This window comes from Egretta garzetta, unplaced genomic scaffold, assembly GCF_000687185.1.
Source record: "Egretta garzetta isolate BGI_Z169 unplaced genomic scaffold, ASM68718v1 scaffold1, whole genome shotgun sequence".
Lineage (NCBI taxonomy): Eukaryota > Metazoa > Chordata > Aves > Pelecaniformes > Ardeidae > Egretta > Egretta garzetta.
The window spans coordinates 98,619-122,529 of record NW_009258542.1 but is presented as its reverse complement, the minus strand read 5'-3'; the positions used below and the strand labels follow the sequence as shown (position 1 = coordinate 122,529).

The following is a 23,911-nucleotide window of genomic DNA, read 5'->3' as shown; positions in this document are numbered from 1 at the left end:
GGCTCGCGTGCGCTGCTGCCTGCGCCGGGGGCTCCCCCGCACCCCCTGCATGGTGCCCACCCTCGGGCAGCGCCTGTGGGTCGGGGAGCGAGGGGGACGCTGGCCCGGGGGCTGCAAGTCACTCACATGTGCAAAGGGGCCCCTCCAGCCCGTGCACCGAAAGCGATGGAGCCACTTAGTGCGTGAGCCCTGGGCCAGGCATCTGATCCCTCTGGATTTCAGCTGAAGCTCCAGTTAATCTGGTAAGAAACAGGGCCCCTGTGGAAACCGGGAAGCACAGCAGAGCAGCGCTTGCATAGGCAAATACATTAACCCTCCACTCCTCCTCTTGCTTCAAGTAAGAAGTCAAAACTCCACCGAGAGTTCACCTAAGCACAAAATTAATCATGATCATCACTAAGGAAAAGCCAAGCTAGCACAAGCAGAGAACTGAGCTTGGCTTTGTATCAGAAAAATCAACTCTGCAATCCACTCTCAGCCCAGAGGTACAGGAACCTTGCAACCACAGGCTAAGGAGCACAAATTACTAATCTGGCGCCGATTTCCCCCGTCAACTCGAGCGATTTGCTTTTCTGCCTCATCCTTCCTATCTGTAGCGAGGCAACAAAACGTGTTCCTCTTCCTCATGGATGAGGTACAGGTTAACACAGCACTTTTGGCAGCGTGCCCTGAGCACCAACACGGGCCCTGCCCCAGCCGCCCGCTCCTCCACGGGATGCCCAGACCCTCCCTGGTCCCGGGGCTGGGAGCAGTGGGGGCTCTGCCGGGACTGGGGGCTCAGCACACAGGCAGCGCCGCCCAGTCCCAACAGCAGAGCAGAGCGGGTCTGAGAACCAAAGCACAGGTCTGGGCAGGGGCTTGGGGGAGCTATTTTTGCCTCCCGGCTGAAGGCTTTTGTGTGGCTTTGCTCCTGCTGCAGAAGCAGATCTGGGCTGCTGAGCTCATGGAAAGGATTTGTGAGCACTAATTCTCTGTTACACAACAAACCTATTTTCCTCCGACACCGAGCAGGAGCCGCCCTCCCCGTGCCGGCTCCCTCTGCCAGCCCTCCTTCCCCATCAGCACCCTCTCCGTGGGGACACAGGCCAAACGAGCCCCCGAGATGGCCAAGAGGGGCTGCACAGCCCACGGGTGATCCTGCCCCCCGGGGAGACCACGAGCTTGGAAAGCAGCAGCAATGCGGAGTCTGGCCGGGTCTTCCCGGGGGCTTCCCCAGAAGGCAGCAGCGCCTGCCCAAGTACAAGGGCGGGGGCTTGTTTAAGAACTACATCTGCAATATCAGAGGCTAAAATCTGAAAGCTGCCAGTTACCTTATCAAAGCAGCTTCGTGCGCTGCTTGTTTCTAACCAAAGCTGAAAGTGTTTTCAGCAAAGAACGACTGTTTGGTAGTGCTGCAGTTGGCAGTGAAAAGACAAGGCGGCAAAGGTCTCCCTTTGGGACACGGGCTGCACTTTGAGCCTTCTCTTTCAGGAGTTTGGTAGGTGCAAACACAAGCGGCTTCTTAAAAAAACAAGTGGAAAGCCTGATGCCTTTTGCTATGGGGAAATAACTGTAGTGACCCCCAACAGGGCTTTTCCTCTCTTTCCCATATGCTTTTCAAAGAGGACTACTTTTGCCGGCGTTACCAACTGTTCCATGAATCCCCGTCTCCCCTTTGGCTTCTTGCGATGCTTTGGACAAAAAGTTGTCCGTGACTTCTTTGTGCGTGGCGTGCCCGGGTAGGGATCCCCTCGCAGGACCACCACCTCTCCCTTGATCACACTTTGAATACCGTGCTGTAGCACGTGGCTCTCCGCATCCCGGCGGAGCGGGCATTGCTGTATGGAAGCTGCCGCTCTCTCTGAGGCCAGCTACGGGGCTGGAGGTAACACACACGAGCTCACAGATGGCAGGAGCCTCAAATAAAACAGGCAAACAAAATTTAATAAGAGAAGCACAGAATTAAAAGCTGCCCGCAAGCAGCAAACTGCGTCTATCTAAATAAACATGCCTGGGATGTGCAGTGCTATCTTCTGCATTTTTATTAAATATTGACAGTTATTAAATGTGTCCGTTGGAGGATTTGCCTCCAAAAGCCAATGTTGCTTTTCATTTTGAACTTTGATGAACTGTCTCAATTTCGACTCGCACATCTGCTGAACTGCAATTGACTGTGGCTGATGCTTCTGAGGGATGGAGGGAAAATCAATAAGGAAATGTCACGGGAGAGGTCAAGCCGAGCCGGGATTCACCGCCGGCCACCGTGCTCGCCGCAGGCTGGAGGGACGCAGCGGTACCCAAACAAAGGGGAATGCCGGGGCGGGCTTCTGCCGCTGAAGTGTCAGGAAAATGAATTTTGTTTGCTTTGTAATTGTATTCTGATTCTCAGCTGGGAGCCATCACTGTACGACTGCGAGACAAGGTCGGGAAATGCAAGAATAGAAAGGTGTGTTTTGCTCAGGATTTGGGAAAATTGCCATTCAATAATTCCAAATCTCCAGCCGGCGATGTAAGCTTTCCTCTCCACCCACATTACTCCACTTTAAAAACAGGTATCAAACTGCGACCGCAGCTCAAAAGCCCAGAAGCGATAGCTGGTGCGTGATTCCCCATCGTCTCTAGGAAACCTCAACCTGAACACACCCAGGTGCTCTCTGGATGTAGATTATTAGCATGGGGCTCCAGGACATCGCACCCGGGTTGTGCATCTTCTTCTCTTAATGTGATCACACTTTGAACACTGAAAATCTCCTTGATTTCCCACAAGATATTGGCCATTTTCTGAAGAAAACTCAAACACAAACAGGAGACTTCTGCCATATTTCACTATCTTTGAGGCAGACACCAAACTCCTTTAGGTCTGTCCCATCTTTGTGTCTCATTTACAACACCGAGCTCAGCAGGGAGCTGCTGGGAACTGCTAGGGCACAAAGAACAGCAACAGGTATTTACCAGACCACCCATAACTGCTGTAGGTGTTCGTGCTGGTATTTACTGAGCGGTTGCTGACAAGGAGAGTATTTCCAGTGACAGCCCCCAGAGGCATCCAGGCTGAGGAGGAACCAAGCGTAGCTGGCTGTTCCAGCAGCAGCCTGCTCATCGCATTAGCCCGGGGAAGACTAAGGACAAGCTCCCTAGCTGCCCAGCTTACTCCAAATTTTGCGGGAGCTTTTCTGCACATCCTGACCTCTGCAGCATCACCCACAGTTGAGAACAGGACATGGGCCTACATGCACCAACAGCCTGAAGAAACGCAGCACTCCCTGCCTGCTGGCATGGACAGATCCACAGTCACTGTGCACCGGCATCCCCGTGACCCCTCAGACCCGCTGCTGCCAGAACGTCACCATGGGATCTTTAATGCGCTCCCCCAAAGGGTGCGGGGCCAGGACCCGGGGGAAGCTGCTCCTTTCGGGGACGGGCAGGACTGAGGGCAGGTGGCCATGGGAATGCCCAGGGACAGGCAGGACCACAGCCCGGCACACCCAGAGGGAGGATGGGGCAAGGTGGCAGGGCAGACCTGAGCCCAGGTCGGTCCCTGCACTCCCTTTTTTGGGCTCTTTTAACCCAAAGGGGCCCCTGTCCCGGCCGTCCTGCTGGCAGGGGCTGTACTCACACTTGGCGTGGCGGTCGCAGAGGGCGGAGGTGCGCATGTCGTTGATGTCCACGATGTCTGGCAGGGCGAGTCAAGGAGCCCCGTGTAGCCCGGCCCAAACCCCGCTCCTCCCGCAGGGTCTCCTCCCGCTGCCCCTCCTGCTGGTGTCTCTGGGTGCCTGGGCTTCCCCCCGCCCCATGCAAACCAGATGTTCCTGGCAGGGCAGCACCCTCCTGGGGCAGAACCACAGCCAGTGCCGAGCTGGGACCAGCCAGAGCCAGCACAGGGGAAAGCCAACATCCACCTCATTTTCTGTTCAGCCGGGGACTGCAGCTCTGGTGCTGTGGCCTGGAGCCCCTCTGCGCAGCATGAGACCTGACTCTGCCCATTCGCTCCAGGCCAGAGCAAACATCTTTTACTGCAGCACTGGGGCACGGTGAGTAACTGCACCAGAAACAACGGGGAGGAAACAAAGCCCAGAGCACAATGACCAACAAAAAACCACCACAGCCCAGGGGTGGCTGCTCAGGGATGTGTAATTTCCAAAACATTTCACATGCTTGGACTCACTGAAATGCTGTGTTGAAAAGCAACCCTATCCCCAGGCCCCATGGATGGTACCAGCAAGGACCAGCACAGCCCCACAGAGCATCCCGGTGCCACAGGGGACGGCTGATGAGCATCCAGCCCAGCCTGACACCAAGCCAGCAGTGACCGGTGGAAGTGGCTTCAGGTCTTACAGTGCAATCCAGACACCCAGCACGGGATGATTTTGATTTACCCACTGTTCAGAGGAGGGAAAAAGAAACAGCATCTTTCCTCACCCCCGGGAAGTAAATTAAGATCCTGTTGTTCCTGGCAAGACAGGAGTTAAAAAAAACAAAGAAAGAAAGAAGATAGGAATTTCTCATCCATGTGGGGTGTTTTACAACAGCAAGCATTCCCACGGAAGAAGCTGTTGCAGTTCACAGCCACTGAGTGGTTTCACAGCCCGGCCGAGCTGTGGATCCACAGCAGAACCTGGATCCCAGTTCAAGCCAGACCCAAACCCAGCACACGGGCCTGTGGGACAGCGATTGCTCGCTCCCAAACTGCCACAAGTGTGGATGTACTGGTGTTTGTACGGTGTGCAGACAGTCTGCAATGAGAAGCAGTACAGGACCACACCATGTCACGGTGCCGCTGCACTCCCCATGGTTCCGTAGCAATCCTGTGCTTCTGACCCGCAAGAACCTCTCACGACAGCCCCGCTGCTCAGCAGAGGTTTCACATCCCATCAAACTGCAGCACCTGGGTGACATGCATAAAACTAAGAAACATCAATCCATAGCACTGCCTCTTCCCAGCAAGGACCAGATCTGGTTTTTATCGACAAATGTGAGAACGGGCGACGTGCTCCTCACCTCCCCAGGCAGGCAAGCGGTGCTGCTGCTGGTCCTCCCCACCACACCAGTGTCACCCAGTGCCTCATCCAGAATGCTGCAGGGAGCCTGGTGGGACTCATCCTGCAGGTCGGCCAAATGGAGCCAAAACAGTGACGCCCTGGGAAGGGGCTCCAAGGCACCGGGCAGAGAGGTGACACCCATGCACATGGGATGGGACACCTGAGTGGACATCTCTCTGGTGGTGACATTTCTCCATCAATTCCTAGCAAGCGTTTTGGGTGCTGTGCTTGCACCTTGGCCAAACTCCCTCGGGCCATCTAAACTCCATGACATTTTTCCCCAAATTTAGTACTCCTCACCTTCTTCTCCAAAACACAACACACATTGCAGCCCTGCTCAACCATACCCTCTTCAAGCTCCCACCAGCCTGTGACTGCTGAAATCCTCTCCAGCTGCCTAAACTTGCCATGTGCCCTAGGGATTTCTCAGTAGGAAACAGTATATAAATATCACCGATGATTAGTGCCCCGTTGTTATTATTTCTGATGCGGCTGTTACAAGGGTGACTGGCACGACCTCATTTGTACGACTGTGACTGGCAGCCTGTCACCCTGCTGCAGGGTATAATGCACGATTAATATTTCCTCTCTCCATCTTCCCCAAGGCATCTGTCTTCTCCATCACCCACGGACCCCCCTCCCTCCCGGCACGGCTCAGGCCGGCAGCATGGGCAGGGACGAGAGGGAAGTGCCTTGGTAACGACACCTGGGAACAGGATTTCAGGTGTTCTGCAGTCGGATGCATGGCAGACAGCACTGTTTTGTACCCCTGAGCCCCCGCGAGCCCTTGCCAGAGGGTGAAGCTCCTGCACCGAGGAACCGTGACCGGGGTGCGGGGCCATGCGAGACGCTGCGCTAACTGCTCGGTCCCCGTCATGGCAGAGACGGGCACGGCTCTGCTGCCTCCCACGGGGCCGGACCTCGCAGGTCCCCCCTCCGCCGCTCACCTTCACCGGGGACCTGTCTCCCCATCCGGCTTTCTCATCCTCCCGCTGACATTTGCCCGTGCCTGGGCTCCCAGGGATTTACACCCCACTTGCCACCTCCCTTATTCCTGCTCTTGGCCGGGCTGGGACCATCGCAGGGGCTGCAGGGCGGCACGCACCAAAGGATACTAAAACTTTGATTTGTGATTTCAAAGTTCCACAGGTTTATCCTCAGGTCGTCCGCCGACATGTAGGTCTCGTAGTCGCTGTTGACGGAGATGGAGTTGATGTGGTAGGTATGCGCGTTGGCAAACACCCTCCGGGGGGTGGCCTCCACCATCAGGTCCATGGGCCGGAGCACGGGTACCTGCGGGACAGGGAGCAGAGCGTCAGCACCCAGGGACAGGGTCCAGCTGTCCCACCCGACCCGCGCCAGCACCCGGCACGGGGGGGATGCCCCCACGGCCACGGCGGGTGCCCGTGCAGCTCCAGCTGGCAGCGCTCCATCCCACACTCTCACCAAGGAAACCTAACGCCTTTCTAAGCGTGTGAACAGAAGGACAGGCAGACACGAAAGGCTCTTCCTTTTGAAAGAGGCACCAGCATGGTTAGATTGCAGCAGGGGCCCAGTAAACCAGGCTCAGATCGCTGCTGCAGCAACTGCTCCTTCTTTGAAAAAAAAAACCAAAACAACCCACTTCTGCCTTGTTTTGTCACTGTTAACCAGAATCTGAAATTCCCGGGGCATTTCTAACAGAAAACAGAAATTTCTTGAGAGCGCCAGGTCAGCACAGATTTTTCTTGTAACTTTTTTGCATTTGCTTCACAGCGAAGTGACAGAGGGAAGAGATGAGAAGAGACAGGGAAAGGGAATGCACAGGGCAGGGACAGATGGAAGGACTAGACACAGAGCTACACACGTTTGCCTTTAGATTAAGAAGCATAACTCACGTAAACATGGGGGGATGGAGAGATGCAGTAAGAACAGTGTATGCATGGAGCGGTGTAAGTAATAACTTCAGACACAACGCTCTTAAGGCAACTTAATACCCTAGAAAGGTGTCAGTCTGTGCTCCCGTTTGCCAGTAAGCTGTTCCCTCAAGCTACTTCATTACTGTCTATATTATCTGTGCGCTGCCCGAAGAGATTTCCCATGGCTGCAGAGGTGGGGATGGGAGTGTGACAGCCAGCTCAAGTGACACCGGAGCAGAGGGACTGCCAGCTCAGAGCCTGAGCTTAATGTGACGAGCCTGCCCGCTAATTCAGCCTGACACAGTCAATGATGCATCGTTTGCCGCTGAAGGACTCTGCTCAGCCATCTGGGGACGGCGGCTCATGCTTTGCTCAGGGATTACAGGAGCCGCCTGTCATTCCGACCGTCGGAAACATGACAGTTGTGCAAAGGGACAGGATTCAGCAGTTACACCAGGCCTTGCCAGGCACAAAAATAAGTCCAGCAAAGGCTTTGGCAGGGGATTTCACTCAGCGAGCTGATGCTGGGCAGCCCAAGCCCACCTCACGGTCAAACCCCGGGCCAGTCCCCAGCCCCGGCAGGAGCCCAGCAGCGCACAGTGCAGCACAACGAGGGCAATCCGGGGCTGAGCCGGAGCAGCCAGGGCCATCTGCAACCTCCAGCACCCCAGCACGATTCCCTGCCTGCTTCTTAGATGGCAGCTACTCACAACCAGAGAGCTAAGAGAACGCTTCAGCCAAGAAAATTCTCTACATGTTACTTCAGAGCCAAACTCTGGGGAGTTTTTAATGTCTGGAACCTGGTCCATCACCAGTAAAACCCCACGAGAGGAACAAACCTGGTCATCCGTGAGTATTTTGTTAAGGCAGGACTTTTTATCTGCTACGGCGGCAAGATTCTGCACTGGAACACGGAAAACAGCAAGCGTCCGTGCCCCTTCCCACCATGCACTGTGAGCTTTTGCTCAAAGGTATCAACAACAAGTATTTAAACCTGAAAGCACTGACATTTTGAGGCAGGAACAGCCAGGAACGTGCTGGGAGCACATGCTGGCTTGGGGATGTCGTCCTACGACAGCAGAAATCTTGCAGTGGAAGGGAACCCCCCATCTCGGGACGGCCAAGTGGAGACACTGCCCAGCACAGGCTGGGCCCCAGCCTGGGTTTAATCTCTTCTCTGCTTAAGTCTGCCCTGAAGCTGGCTGGAAATGCCACCACCATGGGGGAGGCTGACACGAGCCCATGCCGATGGCTAAAGCCCGGTGCTGGCACTGATGCATGCCCTCGCCAACACGCAGAGAGCCCTCTGCCCCCCGCCCCCCCTGCTCACCCTGCTCGCCACCACGGGACCGTTCCTGGCTGCCTCCTTCCTAGCCCACTGCCTGGGCTCCACCCAACAAATGGGGCAAGGTGACAGCAACTGAAACTTGGTCTTTTTTCTTTTTTTTTTTTTTGTGAAGCACACAGAGTCCAAGCCAGTGTCTGCCTAAACCACCCGCCCCCCCTCAGGATTGCCGTGGCAATCTTCACCAGCACAGAGCCCTTCTCAGTGCATCCCTTCTTCAATTACGGAGCCAACCTGCAGGGCAGGCTCTGGTATTGTATATACCCATTATTAAAGGGTAATTCAGTGTAACAAACCGCATCAAGTACATAGAAAGGCTGTCAAATAAAATAAACCGCTAATAAATTAAATTACTTTCTGTTTTCAGGAAGGGGGGGGGAATGCCAGTCATTTTTCATTTAAAACAAAATATGTCTTAATTTTTCTTCCTGCCTTTAGCAGGCACCCCCTGCAAAAGAGCCGGTCCCACTCATTCAAAGCGCACACGACAGGCGATTCCTCTCTCCTTGTTTGGCGAAGGCTTCCCCTTCCCTGAGTTAATGAGGCACTAATCCTCCCTTGAGCTGTAAAATTCGTTTTCTCTGTGGTTGGGTGGTTGGAGGGAGACAGCGTGCCCTGGTCCCTTCCCTTCCTCCTGCCACCTCCAGCCGCCAAGCGAAGGGCCACAACGCAGGTAACGCGAGGTCAGTAATTGCTGCCGCTTCACTACTTTGTCCCTTCTTCCCATCAAGTTTCCCCCTTTCACTGTCGGACTGTTGGCTGTCACCATGTCACCATGCCAACTGTCACCAAATGCTCCCTGCTCCCAGGGAGAAAAGCTTTGCGTGGCAGAGCTTCTCCTCGTCATTTATGGTTCTGTGCTGGATGTTGCCTGAAGAGATGCAGAGATTTGGTGTTTCTCAGGAAAAATCCTTGTCCTCTGCCCAGAGGCGCTATACGGTGTGCAGTGTTTTCAAACCACAAGTCAATATACAGGGGAAAAAGATTAAGGCCTCAGCTCCGGGATGACGTGGTCACATCACCTCTCACCAGCCCGAGTCCATCCTGAGCTGGGTTTGAGCTGCCCGGTCACTGGGGGTCAGACCGGTGACACAAAAGCCCCAGCACAGCCCCGCAGTGACGTGGGACTCAGCCACCATCACGCAAGGCAAAAGCACTGTGGGGAATCATAGAATCGTAGAATCACTTTGGTTGGAAAAGACCTTTAAGATCATCGAGTCCAACCTTTAACCTAACCCTGCCATCCCACCACTAAACCCTGTCCCTAAGCACCTCATCTAGCCTTCTTTTAAATACCTCCAGGGATGAGGACTCGACCACCTCCCTGGGCAGCCCATTCCAGAGCCTGACAACCCTTTCGGTGAAGAAATCCTTCTCACGGGACGGGCTGCAGGCCAAAAACCCCTCAAGGGTGCAAATTTGGTGGGGCTGGCTCAGGAAGGGAAAGCCCAGCGCAGGCAAGCAAAGCAGTGATCCTGCCTCTGCCCCAGAAGCTGCTGCTGCGCCCCAGCATCGCCCCGGTGCAGGTCCTGTGCCGTCTCCGGGCCATGGGCAGATAGGGAAAGGGCGACCGCAGATCCGTCAGCGCTGGGACCATGCACCCATTTCTCTGCAATGGAGAAGGGGGCTTTGCTCCCAGTTACCTCCATGGCAATCCTCTTAGCACAATGGAGCCGTACTGGACTTACGCTGAGATACAAATCTGACCCATAGTAGTAGCCATTAAAAAAAAAAAATCAATAAATAATCCATTTAGGTGTGTCTATCTGGTCCCCATCTCATTGGGGGTTACCAAGCCTCAGCACCAACCGCAGTTGAAGCCCTGCAGTTACTGCCACGTGCGGCGGGACCGGCAGCGCTCGTGTCTAACCGCGACGCTGTAAACCACTGGACAGGGCAGAGCTTTCCTCTCTCCTCTTGCACTGACAGCCAGACAAGCTCTGCCCTTTCTGGTGCCAGCCCCGCTCCCACCAGCCCACCCGCCCCTGCTCCGGATGAGCGCTGCGTGGAGCACAGCTTGCTCCGCAGCCTCGGTGAGCTGGCAGGATTTGGCCAAGTGGGATTAGTCGCAGCTGAAACCCAGATTAACCCTAGCCTTGGGTTTGCAAGAAGGGAAATGTAATCCAGTTCCTGGCAAATCAGAGAGCAGAGCTCGGGGATAAATCCGGCAAGGTTCTTCACCTGCTCCAGCAGCTGAGCTCCTCTGAATGTGCTCCCCGGTGTTTATTTCTTACCTACAAAAGGCACATTCTGTAACTGGCCAATGCTGCCTGCAGATTAATATTTTGCAGGCAACATGTGCATCAAACACTATTTTCATGGCAGACTGACAATTTCATGCTCCCGAGGATTTTGTCTTATTGGACCTTCCCCCTGAAGTGTGGAAGGTACCTTCCTGGGGGAGGATAAACCCGCTATCTCATTACCAGCCCCTGTAGCTGATAGAGCTTCTGGTTTCATCTCTTTTCCCTAGACATTTCCCTCCCTGCTCAGCATCACACTTACACCGTTTCTCCTGTTGCCTGGTACTCAGCCTTTTTCATACAATGAAATGCAGGCACAGACTCGCTGCCAGCTGAAGATCCACCTTCACGCGTGCAGGTCCAAAACCTGCAGGCTGCCCCAGAAGGGTCTGGGTCCCAGCTGGGGGGCCGGGAGCAGGGGGAGGACCATGGACACCAGCTCTGCAGGGAGGACGGTGCAGCCAGCGCTGCGGTGCCGGAGCGGGAGCGTGTGCTGCCCGGCAGACCTGCCAGCCTGAGCTGTGTCCTGCTTCCCAATGACCACGCCGCCAGGGAGGAGGCTGCTGGCACATCACAGGGCACCGGCACCAGCAGGTGCTCAGCACACACCCGCAGCTGCAGGAGTCGGAGCTGGAGGGGAAGAAGATGTGATGCCATACCCAGCTGCCTGCAGAGCCCCTGCTGTGCCGTGGGAGCGGGCAATGGCTGCGGGAGCAGGCGGCAGGTCCCTGCACCCCCTGCCCCGTGCTCCCTCCCGGAGCCCCCAGCCATGCGGTAGGGCAGAAGCGGGGCTATCGCCTGTCTGTCCCCACTTGGATGCCCCAGCAGAAGCCAGCAAGAGCCATTTGTAGGCAGAGGGTCCCAGCCACAACAGGGACCGAGTCACAGAATCACAGAATGGCAAGGGTTGGAAGGGACCTTGGGAGATCACCCAGTCCCACCCTCCTGCTAAAGCAGGCTCACCCAGAGCAGGGTGCACAGGACATCATCCAGGCAGGCTTTGAATATCTCCAGAGAAGGAGACTCCACAGCCCCCCTGGGCAGCCTGGGCCAGGGCTCGGGCACCCTCAAAGTAAAGAAGTTCTTCTGCAGGAGCGGCTGCTGGGCTCTGCCCCATCGGCACCAAGGAGCCAAGTGCAAAACCTGAAGTTAGTCCATGCGGGCCAACTCTTCGGGCCATCAACACAAATACCCCACTCCCAAAACCAGTGACCAGTTCAGGAAGGGTTTTTAGTGCAAGGCGGAGCATTGACTGCAAGCGTCATTCCACCTACAGCACAAATCATCCCGGATTTCCCATTCTTTGCATATTTTTTAGAGCATGACAGCATTTTTTTGTTTGTTTGTAGCTAAGGATTTATCCTAGTTCAGTTATTACACTCCAGGACTACTTGCACCACCTGTACCTAAATTCTGAAATATGTTTGCAGAAACCTGTAAGAACAACCAGAACATTTTTCTTATCTGAAATTAAAAATCCTGAACTCTTCCTGCCAACCTCACTGGAATTGCATTCCCCTTTAAGATGTGACTGTTTGAAAAAGTATTTTTTTAACCTATTTCTCCCACTGAAGAAGAGCCAGTGTCAGTAAAATCCCAGCTAGCAGTTTACAATTTTCCTACTTTTAAGTGTGTAGAAGCACAGCCATGTCACCAAACACAAATCCAAACCAGTCCAAACCCATTTGGTCATTCTGCCCAGCACGTTGTTTTTACAACACGGCTAGACACAGATACCAGCAGTGTAATTGCTGTGGAAAAAGATGAAAATAAAATATCAGAAAGGTCAATTCTGGTCGGCGGCATTTCAAGGCACGTTTACAAATATTAAAAGGCTGAAAAATGGGTTTTCACCAGAAAAGAAAGAATTCAACTCATGACCTGGGAAAAACAAAAAAACGGGAAAAGAAGCAGCAAAACGGGCTCCTTTCTTTCCAAGTATCTGCAGATGGAAGCAGGAGGGCTGGGTGCTGGCACTGGCTCGGCCAGAGGGGCGTCCCCACTCGGCAGACTCGCCGTGGCCGTGCTGTGGGTGCCCCGTCCCCGCACCCAGCCGGGCCCTCCTGCATGCCATGGCACAAGGCGCTGGCACTGCCCTCCCTGCAGGAACCACTGTTACCTCCATGGAGACTTTGGAGCCCGAGCCCTGCGGACTGGCCGTGCCCCAGTGGGAGATCGAACCGAGCCTTTCCTTCTTCATACAGGGTGTTGCTTCAAGAGCAACAAAAATCAAGCACCTCCAAGCCAGTAACCACAGAGGTCCCCAGCACGTCCCAGACCAGCACGCTGGCTTCCCAGAGACGGCATTGCGTGGCAGAGGGGCCAGGGTACCCAAGGGCAGCCGAGCAGGCAAGTATCACACATCGAGCTGCTTTAGAGCAATGTAAGTGACTAATGAAAATGGGAAAACCCTTTTTTTTTTTTTTTTCTTTTTCTAATTTGTGGCAATGGTTTGATGATGATCATTTGAAATTGATTAGTTCTGCCATATGCATTTTATAGCCAAAACCCACCAAATGTTTCACATTACCTTGTCATTTAAATGATAATGCTTTGGAGAATGTACACAAGGAAAAGACAGACATATCTCTCTGCTGGGGCAGAAATGCAGCAGCACAGCAGTCCTTCCCCGAACCACCCCCATTCCTTTCCCCGTCCCATCATACAGCCCCGCGCTGGGGCTGCCCCTCGGGTGCATCGGACGCAGCAGGAACACAGCACAGCCTCCCCGGGAAACTGTGCCCAGGAGTCAAGAAACCCGAGTGCTTTGGCAAAATGGGAGATATAAAACAGAATTTATGATGGATTTTGCTGGAATTGAGAGAGCTGAAGTGGTAGCTCTTAATTGGAGAGCGATTTGTGACGGCTACAAACACCTAGAACCGGGCGCATCAACGCACTTGCTCATCGCACCCACGTTGCGCTTGGCCTGGGAGGGTCATTCCTCGCCCAGGGAGGTGTCCACCACAGAAAACCACCCTCTGTGCCACAGCAGTCTCCCGAGTCCTTAGTAACCTGGGTGAGACACAACCCTGGTGCCCAGAGCCCCTGGGGCTCATTAGGTGCACGCCAGTTTGCAGGGTGCTTCCATACCTACCAACGTTTTAAAGTGCTTGGGGCAGAGGTCAGCTGCATGAGGCAGGGAAAGATGTTCCCAAATGGTATCCGAGTCCCCCTGGGTTTCCCTGGGACAGGGGAGGGGAGGCAGCAGCAGCCCCTCCAGAGACCCCCCAGCCAGAGCCCCGCCAGCCCTGGGGAGCCCCGGCTGCTCTCCCCGCTGTGGATGTAGCTCAGGAGCAGGGGACTTGGTGGAATAAGAAATCCCAGCCTGGCTATAGAAGGCACACTGCCCCGATACAAGAACATCCTTCGCAGCAGGCACAGCGGGGAGGCAGAAGGCCATCCCTGTGGTGCCAGGAGCTCGGGCACTGCATGCCAAGGTAGTGCTGGCAGCAGCACTGCTGCTGCTGCTTTTTAAACGATGTAAAGCTGGTGGGACGATGTGCACCAGTGCTTCACCGCAGTCTGACTTGCGCTGGGAGGGATCAAAGCAAACACATTCTCGATTTAAAAAGATTTAAGCCCTGGATATTATTTGTGTTAATTATTTCCCACACACATCCCATGGCGTAGGTTTGGCTGTACGCTGAGCGGCACTCGAGAGCTCGCGGAGGCTGCTAAATGAGGCCGAAGGGCTGTAGCTATTAGACTGGGGGCTATCCAAATAAGCAGAGCTCTTTTAATGACAGAAAAAGCCTTACTTTACAGCCTGAGCAGAGTTAAATATTCCTTTCGCACTATGTGGGTTAGAAATTCCTCCGAGAACAATGCTCATCAAGCACATTTAAACTGTTACGACGAATGGGTAAGAGATGATTGCAGCAAGGTGGTTTTAAAACCCTTTTTCGCTTGTCTGTGGTTGAAAATTAAACTGTGGATGGATGTGGCTTTACTCCAAAGCGCGAGCATCGCAGGACAATTAAATGTTAAAGATCCACCAAGCTGCAGCAAAATGGCTATGTAAATATCTGTCTAAGTAAAATCATCAAAACATTAGATCAAACCAGGGCAGGCAGAAGACTCCTCAATCTTCCGTCCTCAGGGACAGCAGGCAGATACTAATAACCATAATACCAAGCACTTACATCGTGTTTTACCTCTTCCCATTGCCATGAAGCAGGAGCCATACGTTCCTGCAGGGCTGCTTGCCGGGGAGCGGGGAATCGCAGCACCGTATCTCATAGCACAAGGGAAAACACCCAAGTACCAAACCCCTCCAGCCACACGGCATCAAGCTGCTACCAGGAATAAATGGACTGAAAGTAAAACGAAGGCTGAAACTTTCAAGGCAGACAGTGGACTCCAATAAATAGTGCCCAGTTCTCTGATAGTTCAGTACGACTTTCTACAGGGAAAAAAAAAAAAAAAAAAAAATCGCAATTCCCTCCTTCCCTGACAAACTCCAGCGACTGCTGCCTCTTCCATCCATGCCGGCAGTGCAGGGGTGTTCCCAGGGTGAGCACGGATGGGACAGGTGAGTGCCCAGTGGGGTGGGCTGGCTGCCCCCACCCCAGACATGGCCCTGGCATGCTGCAGAGCTGGCCCACGTCCTTGGGAAATCCCCAGCACTGCACTGCCCAGGGCTGGACCGGCATTTCTGCATCCCTGCCCCTCCTCCAGGATGCCCCGCTGGGCACCAGCAGTGGTGGATGGGCTGGATGTTGTAACTTCAGCTTGAGCGCTTGCAAAAACACCCGGGTTGATTTTCGGCTCTGCTTCAGCCCTGTGGTCGCCAATTCAAGCGCCAGGATGCGGTCAAAGGCAATCAGCTCACGCCAGCAATCAATAGCGAAGATAAGCACGACGGTTATTTATTTATTTTCATAACCACATTGCCCGTGCACCCCGCTGAGGCATCATTACCCTCACTGAGGGCTCCGATCAATCGACAGCCGCTTCCCACCAGCTCAGCGGGAGCAGACCGGGGAGCAGAGAGGCAGGTCGGTGATGGGAGCCCGACCAGCCAGCTCGGCTCTCCTGCCTCCACCCTGCACCCACCCTCAAGCAAACACGCACAGGCTGCTTGTTCTGCCCGCTCCAGGGTCTGTAACACAGGTAAAGGAAGGAGCAGGAGCAGCTACGGGCACACACAGCACCGCAAAGTCAGCGGTGCCGCAGGGAGGGCGGCAGAGCCAGCACCACGAGCGGTGCCACACGGCCAAGGCATCACACGAGGACACGGTGCCACATGGCCAGGGCCACCCGCCATGCTCCTCATGGCCTCCGCTCGCCCAGCAAGGGGGACCCCATGTCGCCCCACACTCCCCACGCCTGCCAGCGTGGGTCTGACCGCCTGGCAGCCAGTGAAGGTGAGATGGATGTCGTGACACCTACAGAGCTGATAGCCAGGTCAACCCAAAAGATAAAATGCATTTTCAAAAGGTTAAAAAGTTTCATCTGAACACACCAAAACTCCATGTTCCCATAATGAAGCTTTTGCATAAAAGGTTGGCAGTTTTAATACAGTTTGTGTTAGAAAAGAAATGTGCATCATGTTTATCCTGAACTCCTGAGTTGCTTCACTTCCCCCAGAAATTCCGTGTTCTTAAAGAACACACTAGAAATAAAAATAAACCAATATTCAAAAATTGCTCCTTTGAGAACGCTGACCTTGCATTTGCTGTTTTGCAGTAGTTCCCAGCAGTGCGTTAGGGAGGGCAGGAGGCCCCCAGGCACAGGACCGACACCGACAGCCGCTCGCAGCAGAGCTCAGCACGGGCGCCGAGACGGCAGACCTAGGCGAAACCGTGACCTGTGTTCCCACAGTAAGCCCAGGGCTTTTCCAGAGCCTTTAGCCAGAGAAGGAAGCACTAATGGGAATACCACCCCTTAGCATCACCGCCTGCCGCCCAGCCCTGCAGAGGCTCGGTAACCCCAGCTCCGACATCCACATCCCGAGCAAACTCCTCCAACGGGCTGTCTAGGTAATGGCATATTAGGCTGGAAATGCTGCCTGAAACATGACAGCAGATACATATATACATGAAATAAAATGTGTTGTTGCTCAGTAAAGAAAAATGCCTGCCAGCCACCAGGAGCAACTCAGTACGGAGACGAGAATTAACTACCTGTCTGGTAGTTAATGTAATGAGAACCTGTCTGGTTCTCAATGGCTTCATCTGCAGGGGAACTGGAAGCCATAAAAGTGAGCCGAGGGTAATCATAGCAACAATTTTACATATATATAAATATAAAACCCCCAAGTACTCAAAATGCAAATTCTGACAGGATGTTAATAAATTACAAGCTAGTCTGGACTGATTAATGTCATGACAAAATTACTGCATACTTGGCATTTCTAGGCCTGCAGGCTAAAGGAGTTATTGTCTGTTTGTGTGCGAGTATCTTCGCAGAGGGGGACCCTGCTCACTGCTGGGGCAGGCCAAGGGACCCGCTCCTGCAGAGGGTGCCAGGCTGGAGCCCCCCCACCTGTACCCACGGCCGGAGCTGCCGGAGCTCCCGGGGGCGCAGGGTGAGCTCTGATTGAATTAACAGGGCGCGCACAGCCCCGGGCCCAAATTGGCTCTTTATATGCAAATTGAAGATCATAAACAGCTATCCCAGGGCAGCACTGGGGGAAGAGCAAATTTGCTGGCACTGCTGGCCAGGTGGGCTCCTGGGACGGACACACTCCTGGGGCGCCGGGGTGGCTGCTTTAATGGGGTCTGTGCATCCATCCCCCTTGCAGTAAATGGAAAACGTAGCCTTAGGTGCTTACATTGGATTCGGGAGGCCGGTTTTAATCTCCTTAGGCTGGGAGGAAAACTCATTTAGAGAAAGTACTTATGCTCCCAAAGCAGAAGTTGCAATTGCAAATGCATTGAGAAGGGCGAGCTCGTTAACTGCCTCGTCACCGGGACAGGCGTGCAGGGCGGCGCAGCCGCGGCACCGCGGCACCCAACATGAGACGGGACACGGCGCTTCACGGCAGGCCCAGAGTCGGTGCAGCCCGGGCACCGCTCCGGCACCAGCTCCCTCCTCCGCTCCCGTGCCCACACACCCGCCAAAGCGCTGCCCTCCCAGACAAGGAGGGCCCCCCCTGCCCACCGACACCGACCTGCACGTTGGGAGGGCTTTACTGGTAATGCACACACAGGTGACACGGGAGTGATTTTTATCCAAGACTCTGAAGAGAAAGGCTCTTTGGCAGCCTTGGTCTCCCCGCACTCACCCGTAGCATGGTGATCATGGAGGGGTCTCGGAGACGGCCATCCTCATCCTTGAGATTGTATCCCTCCGGTCTCTTGTCCCGCTCGCTGACCTTCCATAGCTTCACAGTCTTATCTGGGGGGCAGGAGAGAGGAGAACATTATGGACACCCGCTGACGGACATGCCGAGGCCATGCCAGTTGGTTTAACAGTGAAAAGTCTTCTGTGTCCCCACCTGCAACTTGCTGAAAGTGGTTACAGAAGATGTACCTGTCACCACAGCACTTTATCCCCAGAGCCCTGGTTTTCCTGTGCCTGCCAGACAGCTGCTGGCACGTTTATTCCATATTTAAGGAGATGGTTGAACAACAGAACAGAACTATTGGATTAATGGAGAAATAATAGGAGAAGTGATTTCCCAGGGCTCAGAGCCTCAGAGGTCATGCCCCGAATGCTGGCCTTTGATATATCGAGTGAGTGACGGGGCCGAGCTTCCCCCAGAGGCGGTGACGAGGACGGAGCAGCTCGGGCAGCGTGGGGAGGCTGAACCCAACGTCCCAGCAATGGGCCAGCGCCACACAGGGCTGCTCCGCTCCTCCCTGCCACCAACGTGCGTGTGTCGCACGCTTGTGCACACCCACGGACACACAACCCCCCCCTTCCCCACACCTGCACGCTCGCTGGAAAGCCAGCCAAAAGCAGATTCCCACGTAGGATTTCTTCCTCCTACGTTTCCTAGCTCATACAGCTGATATCCAGGGGCCACCATTACTTTTTGAGAGTACTTTCCACATTAATACAGCTTCTAGTAACTGGAAATGTGTTAAACACCAAGGATGCAGCAGCTTTCCTAATTCTGTCCCTGCTAGGTGCTGTTGCTCCTTCTCTTGGACCCTTGCGCTGTGAACACCCACAGCTGTCCCTGCTGACCCCCAGCGCCGAGGTGCTGCCTTCCACACCCCCAGCCCCTTGGGAAACACGAGAAGAGGGATGAGGACACCCTAGGGTGGCTCCATGCGGGTGTCACCCTGCCGGTGCTGGGGTGCCGGGGAGGCAGCCACAGCAGCACCCGTGTGGGCAGGAGGCGCTGGGAGCTCTGCACGGCTGTAAAGCTCATCAGGCACAGGGTGCCACCATCATTTTGCTTCCCATGGAGTTCATGCAGAAAGCCAGCGTGCAATGAGGGGAGCGGAGCAATGGGCGATTCGAGGTTCCAGCGAGCTGGCTGCTACGACAGGGAGCAGAGGACACGGGGGGGTAAGCTGTCCCTGAAAGCTCCCCGAGGGAGCCGAAACGGTGCCTGTAACTCACTCCAAAGTCATCCTGACCTTCCCCACCCAGGAACTGCACAGAGCCCGGCATTTACCACTGACACTCCCCCCTCCCAGCTCCCCATCCCCTTCTGGAGTCCCACGAAGCCCCGGGGGAAGGAGCCCCAGGAACATGTGGTTTTATTCTGAGTAATGGTGTTTTCTTTCCTCTCTCCTGGCAGAGACTCTACCAGCAGTTTATCATCACCTCCACCAGGTTTCATATACAACCGTATCATCCATCTTCATTTTCTCCCTTACACGGCAATTCCAATAGAGTGCCATTAATTTTGGTTTTATTAACCTGCTTTACTTCAGGGGGTTTCTATATATAACGTTAGTTTAACAGTAAGAACAAAAAGAAACAGCATAACACGGCAATATTTCTAAAAGAATCATTTTGATAACCTGCTAGCATATGAAACACCATCCCAAATGGAAAGATAATATCCCTGTTAATCAAAAAACTATTTAAAAACTCAATTAACAGAACATTATGCTCTATAATTAATCTTCATTGCATTTCAATGATTCTCCCCCCAAATGAGTTTAGTAAGTCTTTGAATTTTATTACAATGATCAATAGAGTCAATTCTATAATACAAAGTAAGTTGGTTATGGAAGATAATTAGACCCCTCCTTTTCCCCTGAAGTAATTAAGTCACATCCATCTTAAGGTTCCATTCATCCCAAGTAATATTCCTGGATCCTCCTGATATTTATCTGAACATAACATGGAACGGCGGAGCTGAACGCAGCTGCAAATTGAAACAAATCAGCTGCAGTTTTTCTTTAAAAAAAAAAAAGAGTTCCCAAGATCCAAAAAAATAAAAATAAAAGGTATCAGCAGGGGGAAAAGTTTCCCTCCCTTGTAGGGAAGGGATGCTGTGAAATAAGGACAAAACCTCATCCACGGGAACTGAGCTCTGCCAGACCGTTCTGGCCAGGTCCCTGCTCCCCCGTGACACCTGTGTTACCATGATGGGAGGTGACCTTTTTTTAACATATATTTTTCCCGAGGAAACACTTCAGCGCAGGCCCCAGGGGTTGGAGGTGGTGGGGGCAGCCCCAGTGCTGGCCCCACCAGCCTGGGCTGCCCATGGCCACCTACCGTTGGTGGAGAGCAGGAAATAGGCTGCGTTTTGCTGCGGGAGCCATCGGATCTTATTGATCTTCTCCTCTATCTCCAAACTCTTCAGGTAATCGAACTCCGGCTCGTGGCTCTGGAAGGTGCTGTAGACATTGTACTCTCCCCTGCGATGGGGCTGGTTTTTGCTCTGCAGGATGGGGAACAGAGAGGAGTTTGAGGCACAGAGAGCAAGAGCACATTTTCTGTTGACTCTTTAGTTCCCTAGGGGTTGTTCAGTGACGGCGAGTGCCGGGTCGTGGGGACACAGCACAGGTCTGAAAGCCAAGGCACAGCCTCTCCTGGTGCTGCAGCTCCTGTGCATGGGTGTGCTTGGCAGGAATGGAGCAGAACGGAGCGGGAACGGAGCGGGAACGGAGAAGGAATGGAGAAGGAATGGAGCAGAATGGAGTGGAAACGGAGCAGAAAGGAGAAGGAATGGAGCAGAACGGAGAAGGAACGGAGCAGAATGAAGCAGGAACGGAGCAGGAACGGAGCAGAATGGAGCCTGCCGCACTGGCCATCCCTGGCGAACAGCTGGGACCAAGCACCAGCTCCTACCAGGCACCAAAACCCACCCCGAGGAGCCGCTGGCACCACACCACCGGCACAGGATAAGCAGCGTTTGCCCCCCAGGTGCACAAGTATAAAGCAAGGATAAAGCACCCAAGAAAAGGACACAAGCCCTGTAGGAACTGACGCCGCGTACCATGGCTCAGACTCGTAAGGTATCGCGTATCTGCAAACCCTACGGGGTGAAGTACCTAGCACCGGGCTCTGACCGGGGCTAAGGTAATTAAATGAAAACTGCTGTGGGGATGAACTCCCTACTGCAAACGATGCGTTTGGGCCAGCGAAGCCTCACTTGCCCCCTGGAGCGCAGTCCTGCTCCAAAGCAGGAGCTGAGCGGAATACACCCGGTGTGACGTTAGGAAGCTTAAAGTGACGTTAGGAAGCTTGAAGTTCAAGAAAAGCAGCAGAATAATAAAATGAGAGAGAAATGAGAAATGAAATACTGCTGGAAAGGTTGATGAAGCGTCTATGAGTGTAACCTTTAACCGATCGGTTCTCCCCAGCATATACAGAAATAATTCTGAGGCTATAACTTTGAGAAAAATTTAAAATTGGCATCAGACCATGACATTTTTCATGGCCAGATCTGACTTATCCCTTTTTTTCGCCAGGCCAGGCCGGCTTTGTGCACGCCAGCGCGGGCGCCCGTGCCGAAGGCTGAGCGCTCGCCACTCCTGCAGAAGGTTGGGCAGACCGCAACCTCAACTTTGAGTTTGTTAAAATCTCCTAGGGCAAAGTGTTTTGGAAGGGAAACAAGACTGTTTCATCCATCTACGCTTTCCGGACATTTTGGTGGCGGGAGAGGGTTTTTGGGGGGTGGTGGTAGCTACGAGACGGACACCCGCGGCACGCTCGAATCCAAGTTACACCCGGCTGCAGAGAGCTGCAACCAGAGCAAAAGGATGCGGGAAAATGCCACGTGGGTTTGGAGGGTGGTTTAGAAGATGGAATCTGGTCCTGCTTATGTTAATAGTCGCTTTTCAGTTTGGAGTCTGCCAGGAGAGACCAGAGGTTAGGAGTGACACGTACGGATTAGAAAACAGCAGGAAGCTTCTCTTAAAAGGATAAAATGGGCATTTTGCATTCACTGGCACTTACCTCCTGCTCACGCTGAAATATTACAACGCGGCCCCCCTTGTCCCCTGTTGCTAGTAATTCTCCGGTGTGGTTGAATTCTACTGTAGAGATGATGTCAGCTAGAAAGAAGAAGACAAAGACAATTTAAGTAACCACAGACCGGCTTTCGCAGGCGTCTAGAAAGCCCCACTCCCAGCTACGCGCCTTGTCAGCGCTTCGGCCCCTGTGGGGTCTTGATAAATCTCCGTTTTTCTATTGTCTGTAGTAACAACGGCCATAGCATTTTGGAACTTTGCTGTCATGAATCAAGACCTGCTTGGCACTCCTGCCCCCTTGGCCCTGCCCTGCGCCCCAGCGGCCGAATCTGGGGCTATTTCTCGCTGTGCCTGTGCCGAACGCAGCCCGGGGACTGCTGCCAGCAGCGGGGGCACAGAGGTGGGTGGCGTGGGGCGGCATGGCACGCTTCCCTCGCACCCTGGGGAGCCACCCCCACCACTTTGGGACCCAGGGAGGGCCCAGTGCCACCCAGCACCCCAGCTTCCCTCACCCCAGTCCCTGCCAACAGCGCCCATGCAAGGGGCAGGCTTCACTCCCACCCAGCTCCTCTGCTTCTTGCTCCCATCCAACGCTCGGGGCAGTGGTTTGCCTTCCCCCTTGGAGGAGAGGGAGCAGACGGGTGAAGACACCTTTGTATTCTCCACCTGAACCCACCAGGCAGAGCAGCCCAGGTGGTCACTTCGACTATGCCAGTTTTCTCTGCCCATTGCTGAATCTTCCACCATCCATCAAAGTAAATTAAAGTGACGCCTTTCAGCCCTCCATCACCCCAAAAGGCCCCACACTCGCACTGCTCCCCTTCCCCACAAACCAAAGCTCCATCACCAGGGGGCAAAACCCCCGAGCAGGGACTGATGCTGGGCTGCAGTAACGGGGAGAAGCGAGGAAACGCTCGCAGACCTGTAACTTGTAAACGCTTTAATCTGCAGTGTTTACCCTTGAGGCAAAGCAAGCAGGAGAGCTGCTAATGATTGGATTTATTTGGCCTATTTTTAGAAGAATGTCAGAGGTTAATTCCACGGCAATTACTGCCCAACTGGTGCTCACCCACTGCCTGGAGCGCGGCTCTGCACCAGCACGAAGCTGAGGAAGGGGAAGAACGAACGCGGCCTCAGAGACCCAGCGCTGGGTGCCAGATTGATTTTGCAATGAACAGCACTTAGCTACGATAACAGCCAGCTCGCTCCTGACAGGATTTGCATTTCTTTTCCCTCTCATTTCTGCAGTCTGGCAGCATGAACAGGGCTGCGCAGCCCACGGGGAGGAGGCAGAACCCTGTGCTGGCTGCGGCTGCGCACGCCGCCCCCCGGCACCGCCTGGGCCACAGGCACTGGCACCCCCGGAGCCCTCCGAGCACCGCAATGACTTCTCTTGCTCATTAGCTCTGTCATGTGCCAGCAGAGAAAGCACTGCACCGCATAACCTGAACTATCCCTTCTCCCGCCTGTGATTTTTATCCGTCTCAGACACATACTACAAAGTTACCCCGGCAGATTAGAAAAGACAAGGAAGAAAAAGCCATCGACCCAAATTCAGAGACGGGCACAGTCTTCCACCACTGCTGGGAATGCTCCTGACCGTTTGTCTTCCAGGATGTCAGCTGAGATAGCACCCACCAAACGTGCCCTGAGCCTCCAGGATGTCAGCTGAGATAGCACCCACCAAACGTGCCTCGCGGTCGAGGCCTCTCAGAGGCCCCTCCGCCCCGGGACGGTGTCTCAGCCGAGCGAGTGACCCCAGGTGGGTTTGGGCATCAGAACAGCCACCTGCAGCAGGCAGCGCGCAGGCAGCGCCCGGGCAGCCACCCCCTCCTGTCGGTGTGGGGCACTCACCAGCACACACCATTGCTCACCATTGCACACTGCTGCTCCCCAGCACGCACTGCTGCTCCCCAGCACACACCATTGCTCTCCACTGCACCCCACTGCTCACCATTACACACACCCCTGCTCACCAGCGCACACCCCGCTGCTCACCAGCGCACACACAGCGCTGCCCTCAGCCCTCCCGCAGCAGCACCCTGACCCCAGGCACTCCCAATTAGGCAGACGGCTG

The 23,911-nt window shown here is 54.2% G+C and overlaps 1 protein-coding gene across 1 annotated transcript in view; it reads right to left on the bottom strand.

Moving 5' to 3' along the window:
- PPP2R2B (protein phosphatase 2 regulatory subunit Bbeta) overlaps positions 1-23,911 on the bottom strand; it is a 115,709-nt gene that overhangs the window by 5,257 nt on the left and 86,541 nt on the right. Inside the window, exons 3-7 of the mRNA XM_009647013.2 lie at positions 21,821-21,918; positions 20,135-20,300; positions 17,736-17,848; positions 6,059-6,311; positions 3,596-3,652 (exon numbers count right to left, since the gene is read on the bottom strand). Coding sequence (XP_009645308.1) covers positions 3,596-3,652; positions 6,059-6,311; positions 17,736-17,848; positions 20,135-20,300; positions 21,821-21,918 — 687 coding nt within the window. The remainder of the gene's footprint in view (positions 1-3,595; positions 3,653-6,058; positions 6,312-17,735; positions 17,849-20,134; positions 20,301-21,820; positions 21,919-23,911) is intronic.